Below are 13,891 nucleotides of genomic sequence, written 5' to 3'. Positions count from 1 at the left end.
CGGCCATCCAGCCTTTGTGCATTTCAGTTCGTCTGCCAATCATGTCAGACAGTGAGTAGTCAGACAAGCTCGAGTTGGGGGCACGGGTGGGTGGGGCGGGGGCGGGGGAGAAGGCGGGGTTACAAAGCAAATGGGACAGAAGATGAGAAAGTGTGAGATGTTGCTAGCCAGCTCGTCATTGGCTGAGCAGAAGCCCTCTCGTGTGGAGGAAATCTCACCAAGGGGGAAAGTTGCTCTTGCTGTCTCGGTGTGTGTTTTCCTCCTTGGCAGGGGTTGTTTTTAAATAGCCTCCTGCTCGGACTGAAGGCGCATCAAGCAAGGAACCACCGAGTCATGTTTTCCTCTTCTCCTCTCCCGCAGTTGCATTGCAAGCTCTTTGCGAAAATGGGCGACGACCGACCGTTTGTGTGCCACGCTCCCGGCTGTGGACAGGTGAGTCTGCTCTCTTTGCGCTTGATACATTTGTGTGCACACAAAGACGCTGGTGTTGCGAGAGACGCTGCTGTCTCCTCCAGCGGTGGGTGAGTCACTGCGGAAGCTCCTGTGAGTCATCAGAGCTGGAAGGTAACAACCTGTCGCTGCTGTCCACGGGAGCCTGCAGACACAGGTTGCAGCTGTGGCTGCCAGTGACTCACGCCGGCCCCGATTTCCCTCGCAACTCCAAGTGTCTGCTAGAATTTCAAGGGATTCCAAAGGACGCGTATTATCGCTCGGCTGCTTTTCATTTCGAGTGTTGCGTGCTTCGCTCTCCCCTGAGCTGCAGGGTGAACATTTGTGATTCACAAAACGATCACAGGCAAGAGAATAGGTCAAAAACATGTGATTGTCAACTAAATAATAAATGCTGCTTTTTGTTGTAGTTGTTTGCACTCAGGACAGCACAGTGAACACCTAAGGACAGCTTTCCCTTTGACACGCTCCTGTGATACAAACATTCATTTAGCTTGCTTGATGCCAGCATTTGGTGTGCAGCTGCGGAACTCAGATGAGCGACTTTCCTCGGTTGTCAGCTATTGGATAAACGGAAACTTTCTATTTGTGTTGACAAAGCTATCTGTAAATGTTTGATCTTAACATTTGATTTGCTGAGATCATTCTTTTTCGATTGTTTTTGTCAGCATGTTTTTGTTTTTTGTTAATGTGGTAACTCATTTTTTAGTCAGTCACCATTGTGCATAACAACCCTGTTAAATACATACATTAGTTGCATACATGGTGTACAACTAAGGGAGTTCCCCGTCTTTGACATGCTGTAACACCGTAACCCAAATCTGGCAAGTAAAATATGAATGGACTATGGCAATAATGGGTCCGCAAAAAAATATCAAGTAGTCTGAAGACAATTGGTCAACACGAAAACAGGCACTGCAAGCGAGTATGAGATGACTGCACATAATTTTGTATGAACATTGAATGAAGGTTAATGTAACTATCAACAATACTGCTTTGGCCTAGCATCTAACTAAAAAAACACATTCCACTGTACACAAAAGCAGGTCATTGTTTTTCTTATTTTAAATAGGTAGAACAAATAATTATCAAGATTGACTGATGTGGAAACATTTTCAGCCATATTTGCCCAGTCCTACTAAGCTAAGCACATTATGGATTTAAAAAAAATAATAATTAATGTAAACCATTATTTAAAAAAACTAAGCGCTAATTTAATGTTGATATTTTGACATTGTCATAATTGCATTGACTGACCCCCAGATAAACTCGTTCAATGCTAGCCATTCTTCTGAAATTGGGAGCCATTTTTGACATTTTGACTAATTTTTGAAGGCCTACAGAAAATGAAGTTGTGTAGCTGTACAAGCATGGACTATAGCAAAAGACATTTTCCATTCATTAGTAAACAGCAGTTGAAAATGAGCATTTCCAAGAAAGATTCTGAAAAAAAAGAGCTTTTTGTGAAAGTTCTGCTTTGCTGCTATTTATTTATTGCATTTGTCATACCTCAAATATCTGAACAATGCTTTCCTACTGAATAACAACTAAAACAACACAAAAAAGTGTGCTTTGATTGCAAATAAACTTTTTATTGTCAGGAAAAGCACTGCACTGTTGCATGAACTTTTCAACGTTGAACTGTGAACATGCACGCATGTCCCTGCATGTGTGTTCACATTGACCCTTGTAAAAGTCCTTTTTTTTGTGTGGTAAATGTGAAGACCAGTTCTCACCACCACACTGCTTCCGCACGCGATGTAGGATTGCCATTCTCTATACCAGGGGTGGGCAAACCTTTTGGCTCGGGGCCACATTGATTTCTAAATTTGACAGGTGGGCCGAGTCAGCACAAGATACGGTACATATAAAAACGGTATATGTTGACAGTCCATACCAAACATCAACAGAACAAAAGTAGTAAAGTATTACCATTCTTTTTTTAATGAGAACAGTGAAACAACTATGGTATATGTCCTGTATGAACATCCAAGTATGTTAACAACATGCAGTACATGTGTGACAACACAAGCAACAAAGTGCAACAATATATTCCCCAAAAACTGCAGCATACAGTACAGGTATATGACAAAATATGGCAAAGTTAGGACTATTTGCTACAAAATGAGACGAGTAAAAGACCTGGTGGCTTTCTTTCCACCCACTCACTGTCTCGAACTTGACCTCCCCTCGATCACCACACAAGACAGCGTTGCTCAGCTGATGTCGTGCAACGAACTTTTGAAGCCAGCCACGGGACGCTTTGAAGTCTTCGATGCCCATAGCGCTATGGAACTCGCTTCCTCTCTTATTAGCGGTCCAGTTTGCAGAATTCTTTTAGCACGATAACAGTCAAACCATTCCAGGAAAGGTTTATTTAGTCAACTGTCCGTCGAGCCGCAAGCAATTCACTCTGGGCATGGAAATAGCCAGAATCGGACTGAGCAAGAATCGCTTCCTCGTTTTTCAAAGTCTCGTTGATTTGAGTCTTTCAGACTCTCAAGCGTCTCCTGAATGTTTCGTACTTTGTAACCCATCCATTTTCCGAACCGCTTGATCCTCACTAGGGTCGCGGGACTTTGTAACCCACTTCGTTTGATCAGATACACTTCACTTTCTCTTCCGCGGCCATTACTGTTCCTCTTCGTTTGGATGCCATGATCTACAGGACGTAAAAATGTTCGCAATTCCAGTAAAACTCACTGCAATAAAGAGTCACTTGCATGTTGCTGTTTTGGATCCAATGATGGATGACGCGGACACACTTATTCCGTCATATTGAGCGGGAGTTGCTTGAGTTGGCGCTACTGCAGGCTTCCGTATCGTCTCCCCCTCCCTCCCTGTGCTCTGCAACTTCAAGTAACTGTGCCACCTGGCGTTGAAATACCTGTCATTACAAGTCCAAATGACACAACCTTAATTGTGTACCAACCTTCAGCGGGCCGGATTAAAAAGACGTAGTTTGCCCACCTCTGCTCTATACACAGTATGTGTGGACCAAGATCTCAAAGCCACTCCTGCCATGTACATACCTGTCAACTTTTTGGAGCGCCAACCTGTATAAACTTCCAGAAAAATCCTTATAAAGAGCAAAAAATCCTTGTAACATACCAAAGCATTTAATAACGGCAGAAAAAAACCCCACGAAATTTTCAATGATATTTATTGTAGATCTCCATAATACAATGTCTGGTTAATGTCTAATCATCATTCTACTTAGTGGCATTACTGTGTTCAGAGTTGTATTCCTGCGTTACTTTTCTCACCAACTTCAAATCATTTGGAGTTGGTGAAAAAAAACCCGGAAATTTTCAGAATCCGTATGATTTGTGCGATACGGCCATATACGTAAGATTCACCACAAAATCCGTATGAACTATGGCTAAACCGTATGAGTTGACAGGTATGCATGTAGTGGTGATTTATCAGTCTGAAATCCTTGATACATTCTCAGGAGCGACGCAAAGCCCTTTGTTACATTTTAATAAACGTAATTTTACGTTTTGACACAAAATGATAGGGTTTTTGCAAACGTATTTTGCAATCATAGCCTCATGCCCATTCATCCCTGCCCGCTGAACACTTTATTGCTGAGCATGCTATTCTTTTTGTCAAGTACAAAATGGCCTGGAAAATATGTGAAATTCAAGTGTCTTGCGTTTTCATTCTCCTACATGAACATGGAATCTGGCTGTGTTGTACACGTCCTGGTACCCGCAGACCACAATGATTATTTTGTCCTACATTGTCCACTTTTTACCTGCCGTGCACAGGACAAAAGTAAGCACATTCTCAAAGCCGTTGGGCTCCGGTGTACAGATTCCGCCCCATCTGCGCAAACTATATCTAAAGTATAGATGGACTCAGATCGTGAATAGCTCAACTCACGTTGACAGCCTCACCGCAGTATATACTTTATATTCATTGTGCAAATGTTGTGTGTGTCTGGTTGCATCTGTGATTGGCTCAATGTGTGTGGCTGGAAGTTCACCTCATTTACTCTGCGTGAGGGAGGCTATTTTGAATTAAAAAGATGTTCATATTAAATAAATAACACACATACTGTAGCTAGTTCAAGTTCAAGTCAACTTTAATGTCAAATGTGCTGCATGTGCAACATACAGCATAGATTAAATTTATTTCCTCTCAACCACAGGAGAGGACCCGCTGCAGATGCCCGCGCCGCCATCAAAAGAACAGTTAACATAAAATGACAAAATAATACAACACAACATAAGACAGACAGTCGTGCAATCTCAAAATGGACCACTGGAACACTGCACTAAGTACCACTTGAGATATCAATGACTGTACGAATAGGTATTTATTATTATATTGTTCAACAACTATAGTCACTCTGAACACAACAACAAAGGCATAGCAAAGCTGTCTTTGTGTCACAATGGCAGACCTCAAAATGCATTCTGCGCTCTGTCCGACACCCCAAGGAAAATGTGTGGAGGGGTGCGGTAGCAGTACTTAGTTAAGTGCCAGTTTGGTTTGAAGAGACTTGCTCTTGTCCCAAAAACCTTTTAGAAAAATGCATGCTATATTTTGTCCACTTTCTTTAATATGTTCATGTAAGTGAAGTGAATTTGCCAATCAAAACACTACAATCTGAAATAATGAATTAATATTGTGTTGAATGCATCATTCAGCCTTTGACAAGAAATTTTAGGAGATTTATGTAATACAAAAAAAAATTGTGTTGTGCATCAGTAAGCATTTGAAAGCAAATGCATTATTCTAGGCTAATAGGAGAAATGATCATTGTCGGAAACAGACTCAACTTCTTGCTGCATGGCTGATAATGGAACAGCACTGCTCTGTGTAAACAAATTCAAACAATTAGTCCATACTGTTTTGTCCCTTCTGCTGGTCTGCAATTAAATGTTGGCGAGTAATGTCCCATCAACAATATGTAACACATTACCACTATTTCTATATTCTTTTCTTCAATGCCCCTTCCCCCCTTCTTTTTGCATTCCTTGATCGATGAGCTTTCTTCATACAGTCTTGTTTTAATGTGTTATCGTGCTATTGGCGTATTTTCAACAAGCCTGCTAGTCGGGGACCATCTCAACACCCCATGTGTCATTGAAATGACTTTTTAGAGTTGTGTTGTTGATATAGATCAATATCAGCCATCTGGGGAAGGGAGCGTCTGTCGTGACCAGCTTATAAATGAATGAATTTCAGGAAACGTGGCTGTGACTCAGAAATTAACAACTTCGGGGCATTTGTGTCTCATTGGAGATAGGGACCCTGATGCATTCAACAACAGGACTGGATTTGCTGACCCACATGTAATGCCCAGCGTGACTTATATGGATCTTATCACTTAATATCTATATGCCTGTATATATACAAGTCTATGCAAAATGCTGTATTAGTACGCATTATCAGTGAGTGGGGCTAGCCATTCAATATGTCCGGCGGCGCAGCATTTTCAGGGATGCAGAAAAAGGGTGAGCCCCTCCATAAGGAATGTAATGTAATTTGGTCACTGTTCGGTGGTGGGTGAGCAGGATTGTGCGCAAAACAACCAATATTTGGATTCAGGTATGGATCATGGAAATTCATTTTTCCAACCGTTACCATGGCTCCTCCGGATCCTTAAAAAGTCTTCACAAGTGTAGATGAATCTAAAAACAAGACTTGTCTTAACTCTGGCTTGCCAAAGTTAACACAGACCAAGTAGGATTTTATGATCGTAAATAGCCTCAAATCTCATACTAAATGAGGATTCTTTGAAAATGATTTACCGAATGACTCTTAGGGTAAACTCACACAATCGCGACAGTGGAACCAACAAAACAGGGATGTTGATTCTTCTGAGCAGATGCACATCATTCATGCCTTTGGGCAACTTTGGACAACATGGAACATTGGGGACAATTTGACGAATTAAAATTAAAACAAAAATTAATAAGTCTTGAATTTGACCTCCAACCTCGTCGATTACTTGGGGCTGGGTGATTATATGATTGAGAATTGTGATACTACGTGTCCCGCTGCGAGCTCTGAGCATATCTACTCGATTGGACGTGGCGGAAATGTGCGCGGCTGTAGACTCGGTGTCTGAAACTGTTTTGGCAATCACTTTTGTGGCGGCATCTCCAGAGCCATATGGAAGAGGCCGTTGTGCAAGGTATGTCATCAGAAGCAAGGCAATACAAGAAATCTGTTGAATCACTTGAACAAGTAGCACCCAAGTGATCATGTGGACGGCATGTCTACCAATGCAAAAATGAGCAGTTTAGCCTGTCATAACTAGCTGGCAGCCACGGGACAAAAGCAGCAATCAATTGTGTCAGCTTTTGATCACGCACATTTGCAAGTAGCAATGATGCTAACGCCTTATGTAGGATCATTACTTAAAAGTGTGCATTTGAAGGCGTATTCATTATTCCTGAGAGGTCAATTTCTAGCAGTGCACTGTGTTATTTTTATCTTGTATATTGCAATTTAAAGGCAATGTAAAGTTGATTTTTCTAGCCGCCACAACTACTGCCCCCACCCCATTCCATTCCCTTTTTCAGCTCCTGTTTTTAAACATCTCATGAGATATCTAGGTGTGTCCAATGATTTGTTCAGCATGTGTATGATGTTTTGTGTCCCACTGCAGTTTTAAAAGTAACAGCGACCTGGAAAGTGTGAATCACTGCTGTTAGTGACAGAGGCTGTTTGACTCCTGGCTCTTCTCATGGTTTTCCTTTCACAAAGCTAACAACAGCATCGTCAACAACAACAACTGCCCCCTATTATATGATGCTCAGTATTTTCACTGTGAGCCATGGTAATCCTGTCAGCCAGTATCTCTAGCGCGGTGATCACTCTGTGGTAGTTACCTCAGCAAGACTGCAAACAGATGAGACATGGAGTTCTATTGGTGATGTTGCCCAGCAGGGCTAAAAATAAGCCCTCCCTGACACTTGTCTGTGTTTCCACTTCACTCTCTCACGGCAGCCTTCACAACTGCAACGCGGCACCCTTAAAATAGGTCTCAGCCAGCAGCAGCAAGCCTGGTGCCATAGCCAAGATTGTTCCTCTTACACTGCTGGCTGATACATCTCCACAGAACAAGTGTGGCATCTTGGATGCTTCTGTCTTCCTGAGGCCTGACTTTCTCAAGTATCAGTCCTCAAAGTTGCACACAAGATATAATTTGCTCATCTTTCAAAACAAAACCTCTCACTAGGATCAGTGGAATTTGGAAGTTAATGGATGGATGGAATTTCAGAATCCAAACTGTCACCAATGGTATATACAGGCAATGTTTCAAATAATATTTTATATCGTGCAACTTTAAGCAGAAGTTCACTGTCACTATTCATCAGTATCAATCTACCGCTTGATAATGTTTGAGGAGGAGTCGTTAAACAGATTTCTTTGGTTTATGATGGTGTTCCATTACATAAGAAAACACGTAGTCTCTCTCATTAACGTGTTCTAATGCTTGGAGGTCATAATAAAAGTAAAGATTTGTATTTTAAAAAATGTTCGCTTTCACAGGGGCCCAAACTAGTTCATTGTCAGCATTTTGTGAACAGGTAACATCACAGGCTGGACCCTTTCTATAAAACGAAAATTCTCACTTAAGTTCAAAACAATAAATAAATAAATAAATAACAAACAACAACACACATACAATATTCTCTACCGTTTGAGCACACGTGGGAAAACGGTGGTTTTTGGTAGGCAGCTAGCTAGCTAGCAGTTAGCGCAAACAGGTAATGTAATAGTTGAAATCTTCACTCAGTGCTCTCTATGTCAAACATCACAAACAGATCAACTTAAATGCATGACACCACTCACAGAAGAGCCAATCAAGTCTTTTGTCCACAAAAAAGCACAACTGGGGAAAAAAAGAAGCATCCCACCAAAATAAAATAATTTAAAAAGATAAACTTGGCTGAACAGAAGTAATACTGGCCATGATCTTCAGCAGTCACGACACTGAAACTCTTTTGATACCATCGTGGACACAGTCTTTTCTGCTTAGAATGTGTGTGCGTGCGTGCGTGTGCGTGTGCGTGTGCGCGTGTGTGTGTGTGTGCGCGCGTCTAAATTGTAGTCTGTTTTCAGTCTGTATAAGACTTCCAGTGCGCACAGTCTTTGTGTATGTTTACTTGTGTGTCCAACATGATTGGAAACGCAAGTCGAGACAGAATAGCCACAGGGGATCATGTGACTCACAAGTGACCGGACAACAAATAGACTAAAGTATAATTATATATACTTTCATAATCTTCCTTGAATACTAATTGAATGCCAATGTGGCACTAAAACGAAGCGCACATGTGTATGTATAATCAGATTCTGCATTGGTCGATATGGCATGAGCAAAGATATTTGAACTCATGGTCTGTGGCAAGGATGGGGGGTTGGGAGGATTTTATGCCACAGACAATCACACAACAGTAGGAATGCCAAGATTAGTCAACTCGTAACAACTCTGTCAACAGCTAATGTAATAGTCAAGGTCATCATTATTTTGTCAGTTTTTCAGTTTTCAAAATTGCCTCATCTTCTGCTGTTCCTGCTGCCGTTTGCCAGTTTGTGACACACATGCACAGTACACCCGTGATGTGTCATGGCAAACCGATGTTAGCAACGGAGTCTGAAAATTAAGAGGTGTTTCACCCAAAATATTGAATGCCCTGGAAACCTGCAATTCATTGCAGCAAGGCGGCTGTGATGCTAGAGCATCTAAAAAGGAATCAAGCCGTGACTAATGCCCGATTCTGACATTGGGACAGTCGTATCTGGAAGTCAGCGCGTGTTTGATTTAACATTATAAGAGCGATGTCATGTTTGGTTACGGTAACATACTGTAGCTTCGACGATGGATTACAGAGGCATTAGTGAACTCACCTTCATTAACAACCAAAACACAGCTGCTGTATGGCCATAGCTGATGCCGAAAAATGGACAGCACACTCGCTCTCTCACTCTATATCCCCGTTTCCTACACTCAACTCAACTGTATTTATAGATCACTTTAAAACAATCACCGCTGTATACAACGTTTTGTACATGGAGCAGCAGCTAGGAAATTGCCTTATGCTTCGAGACAAGCGAAGTTTCCGACGCGAGGCAATACAATGAAAGGTATCTTTCATCTAGATTTACATTTACTGGAGATGCAGCGGCACCAATGTTCCCTCTAAGCTGCGCAACTGCGCACTGGCTGCACACTCTCAGCGCACAAGAAAACCTATCCAGCGCAGTGAACGCACTGCAAATTAATTAGATATAGAACTTTTTTTCTGTATCAATTTGCTGTGTAATTCAGTGAGTGACAGGTGTCCAGCGAATCACACGATACGATGCAATGACGCGATGCAGCCAATCACGGCATTGACAGTACTTGCGCGTGTTCTCTGCTCCATAACAATAGATGAATTTCAGTGTTTGCAAACATTGCCTCCAAGATGCGCGCGCATCTTAATGACGTCACTGTTGTTTGCACAGACGAGCATTCTTAATTGCCTCTCACGTTGAATTTTTTCACTTTGACATTCAGAGCAGTGGGCAAAAATCCCATCGCGTCATCACCCCCCGCGGGCCTTTGTTTTAATTAAACAGTCGGATTCCCCTGGTCCACACCAGTTCTAAAGCAGCTGCTAGGTGCCGGCCGAGGCGACCAGACATAGAGACGCACCCCGTGCCACCACCCCCGGCCCTTCCCCCAACAGGGGGGGAACGCGCGACGACCGCGACAGCAGGGGGACCCACCAAGCGCCGCAGTTGAATAGATCCGCGGACAGGGGCCAGCGCGCGTCCAGAGTCGCCACCGCTGCCCGCCGTAACCCGACATCCTCGCACCGACCCGCCTTCGCGGACGCCAGGTGGGGAGCAGGCAAAGCGGCCGGGACGGCGGTGCTCACGCCCCGCTGCACCGCCTGCCCGGCCGCACCGTCCCCGTCCAACTCTGCCTGCCTGACCCCCGCCAGGGCGGCTCCGCGCCCGCATCCCGGCTCCGGCGGCGGCGAGGGGCGGGCGGCGGGGCGGCTGATCCCCCAGCCCGACCAACCCAGCCCTTAGAGCCAATTCTTGTCCTGGAGTTACGGATCTGACTTGCCGACTTCCCTTACCCACCTTGTTCTAACATGCCAGAGGCTCTTCACCTTGGAGACCTGCTGCGGATATGCGTACGGTCAGGCGCGAGATTTACACCTTCTCCCCGGGATTTTCAAGGGCCGACGGGGGCTCACCGGGTCCCTCTCTCGGGGCGAACCCATTCCAGGGCGCCGTGCCCTTCACCGAGAAAAGAGAACTCTCCCCGGGGCACCCGCCGTCTTCTCCGAGATCGCTTGCGTTGCCGCACTGGGCGTGTTGCATTCTCACGTGGTCAAGCTTGTAGCGAATAACTTTTGCCTGTTTTTCTGAAAGGGGTGTTTACCAGCAGGAATTGTATAAAAGACTAGATCTCTGTGTGTGCTCTTTCCATTCTGACAAACCACGGCACGGGAGTATTACGATTCACAAGCGTGTGTTTTCTGCCTCCAAGATGCGCGCGCAGCCAAACTTAATACTGTGTATGCATACATCACATGAAACTGATCTATAACAGTGCGGCGGCGATAAGTGACGCTAATGCTAATCTTTATCATGGCGAAACGACCGGGCAGTGAACGTGATATGTCGACTCCCCAAACCAAAATAAGAATGAACTGCGGTTGTTTTAAGTTGGAGTGGTTGTCGGAGGATGTGCAAATAGAAGAACAAGCAGTGAAACTGGGTGAGATATTTTCTTTTTCGAGTGAGAAAGGTCTGCTCTGCAAAACATGCAGCAAAGCTTAAGCTGTAAGCAAATTTTCCGATGGAAAAATACGGACTAACTGGAAGCGGGACAACCTCAAGCGACACATTCAGCAGAAAAGTCATTTGAATGATGTTGGAATTATACAAAGACTCGAGATGGGAAAAGGGATTGGTACAATATTGTGGGAGAGCGCAAACGACCGGCAGAAAAAAAACGGCTGTCACAGAAAAAAATCCGACCCCGAGCAAGTTAAAGTTCGAATTGACTATATTTTACTTGCCATTAAAACGAATGCACCAAATATTGGATTGATTCTGATTTGATTCCTATTCAATGTGTTATAATATTGCGTTAATTTTCAATGTTAAAAATTGAAAACGCTGATAATAACACATAATTATTAAAATAAGCTTTTTTTCACATTTTCAGGTAGTGGTGTGCCGTGGAATTTTTCAATGAAAGAAATGTGCCTTGGCTTGAAAAAGATTGAAAAACACTGCTATACACTATGTTAAAGTTCTACAAAAAAATACCTTCATCCTAATCTTTCAGAATGTCTATCTCGGGTGAATACCTCATTATGATATTGTAGCTCAAAAGCTGAACTTTCTGCATAAACAAGGTTAAATAAAAACCAAAACATTTTTGTTTTGTTCAGCACTCTGCCTTCTCAGCATTTGACTCATCTGATTTCTTCTACATAAAAAAAATAAAAATAAAAGCTTGATGTCTGAGAAGAGTAAAATATGATTCCCACTACTTCTTTTTGAATTTAGAAATACGCTGATAGTATTCATATTGCAACTGTTCAATGTTCAATGCAGTCAACATTTACAGCTAAAAATGTAAACGCCACTGCATCGCCTTCAATTTGAATCACACCCTCCTTTATTAACATGTCAGGAATGTCGGTAGGTGCTGCATAGTTCAATAAAAGTTGACTGTGTTGTGATTGTCTATATTTGTAATTTGCACATGCCTTACAGAATTCAAGCTATAAGCTGTAAGTGCTATACAAGTGTAGCTGCTTGCTGGTTTGATATTCTGCGAGTTACATATGATATGATTAGTCGACTAATCACAACTACTGTCAGTGACTGGTCGACGAGCAAAACAATGGATTGTGGCACACAGACTCAGAGCACGTGTTGGGCAACATTTCCAAGTGACAATATGAGAGCCCTGAGCCTACAGTATGTTCACTTTATCCTTTTTCCCCTTTCCTCTCTCCTCTTTCACTTCACCAGAGATTTACCAATGAGGACCACTTGGCTGTCCACAAACACAAGCATGAGATGACACTAAAGTTTGCACCCAGGACGGACTCTGTCATTATCGCAGGTACCGATTGGGGCTGCACGGCATTGGAAAAACATGTGCTGTGCAATATGGGTGTCAAATAGAGCGGGATTGATATTATGGCGATATTTAACATGTTCCTCAAGAAATGTTTTGTAATGCATGAAAAAAAACTGTTTTTCTTCATTCAAGCTGTACTGTTAGTTCATAAATTGCAATACCCCTATGTACTGTTCACTTTTTGGATGACAATTCCCATTGAAGGTTGCATTGGACTGGTCAAATTCAGATAACAGCATATCATATTCATATGAAACTTACTGCTTGTCTGCGTAAAGCATATTCCATTGGTCGTTATTGCGGTAATGAGGTTTTTTTTTTCAAAATATTGTGCAGCCCTTTTCCCAATTATGCGATTCATCGGCATATTCAATTAAGATTAAGATATCCTTTATTTGTCCCGCAACGGGGAAATTTACAGTCAGAGTTCAGAAAGGAAACCACAAGGTAGGGAGAGGGAAAAAAAAACACGCTCGAACTATCCTCTTCTGAGGATAATTTAAGTCCAGGATAAATAAAAGACCCTAGCACATAAATACGCATATGACAGTTACAACAAGTCACAAGACATAACATGTAATGAGGGGGAGGATGAATGGGAAGGGGGAGGGGGGAGGGGCGACCGCGACGCGGCCCGTCCGACCAGCTGCACGGTCCACCGAGCGCTCTGCAGATCATTCCACGTCGCGGGGGAAAAGAATAGGAACGATGAAGACGGTGAGGATAAGGATGTGTATGCGCGTGTGATTGTCTGGTTGTGTATGCGTGAACAGGAAACAGCTGCTTCGTCAAGGTCTGCTCATGAAGACAGTCCTGGCTTATCAGTCCATGGCCGAGAAGGAGGGGGTGATGGTGGGGGCACTAGCTTCCGTGCATACCTTCCATCCAGGGGAAAGGGGTCCAAATAGCGTAGTTTGTTTTGGAGGGACGGCCACTTTTTCGAGTACTTTATACAAATGAATAAAAAGCCGCTCAGTGGCGCTTTGGGTATTTGTCATTTTTGTTCCAGATCAGACGCCCACTCCCACTCGCTTCCTAAAGAACTGTGAGGAAGTCGGTTTGTTCAATGATCTGGCCAACTCCTTCGAACAAGATGACGATGACAACAAGCGAGCGAAGAACTCCGTAAGATGGAGATTGTTTCATATGTTTGTATATGTTCACACAGCCGTATGAAAACACATGAGAAAAAATTCCAAGTATAACTGTCAATTGGGCAGTAATACTTGAATTTTTTTTTTCATGTGAGCTCTGTTTGCCCCCCAAATGTAGTGTCTGCAGATTAGATTGACACAAGTGAAAGAGGAGTTT

The 13,891-nt window shown here is 43.1% G+C and overlaps 1 protein-coding gene across 6 annotated transcripts in view; it reads left to right on the top strand.

The window, feature by feature from the left end:
• The window catches only part of atf7a (activating transcription factor 7a), a 41,417-nt gene that overhangs the window by 12,646 nt on the left and 14,880 nt on the right, over positions 1-13,891 (top strand). For 3 of the 6 annotated variants that reach the window (XM_086128164.1, XM_086128156.1, XM_086128196.1), the window contains exons 2-4: positions 361-432; positions 12,469-12,562; positions 13,590-13,705. In XM_086128164.1, coding sequence (XP_085984290.1) covers positions 385-432; positions 12,469-12,562; positions 13,590-13,705 — 258 coding nt within the window. In that variant the 5' untranslated portion in view covers positions 361-384. Of the gene's footprint in view, positions 1-333; positions 433-12,468; positions 12,563-13,589; positions 13,706-13,891 lie in introns of those variants that run through there. The other 3 variants (XM_086128179.1, XM_086128171.1, XM_086128187.1) reach the window with 2 other exon arrangements.

This window comes from Hippocampus guttulatus, chromosome 1, assembly GCF_054856545.1.
Source record: "Hippocampus guttulatus isolate MCC_2025c chromosome 1, RoL_Hgut_1.0, whole genome shotgun sequence".
Classification (NCBI taxonomy): domain Eukaryota; kingdom Metazoa; phylum Chordata; class Actinopteri; order Syngnathiformes; family Syngnathidae; genus Hippocampus; species Hippocampus guttulatus.
The sequence above is the reverse complement of the archived record's forward strand: the minus strand, read 5'-3'. Positions and strand labels throughout refer to the sequence as shown.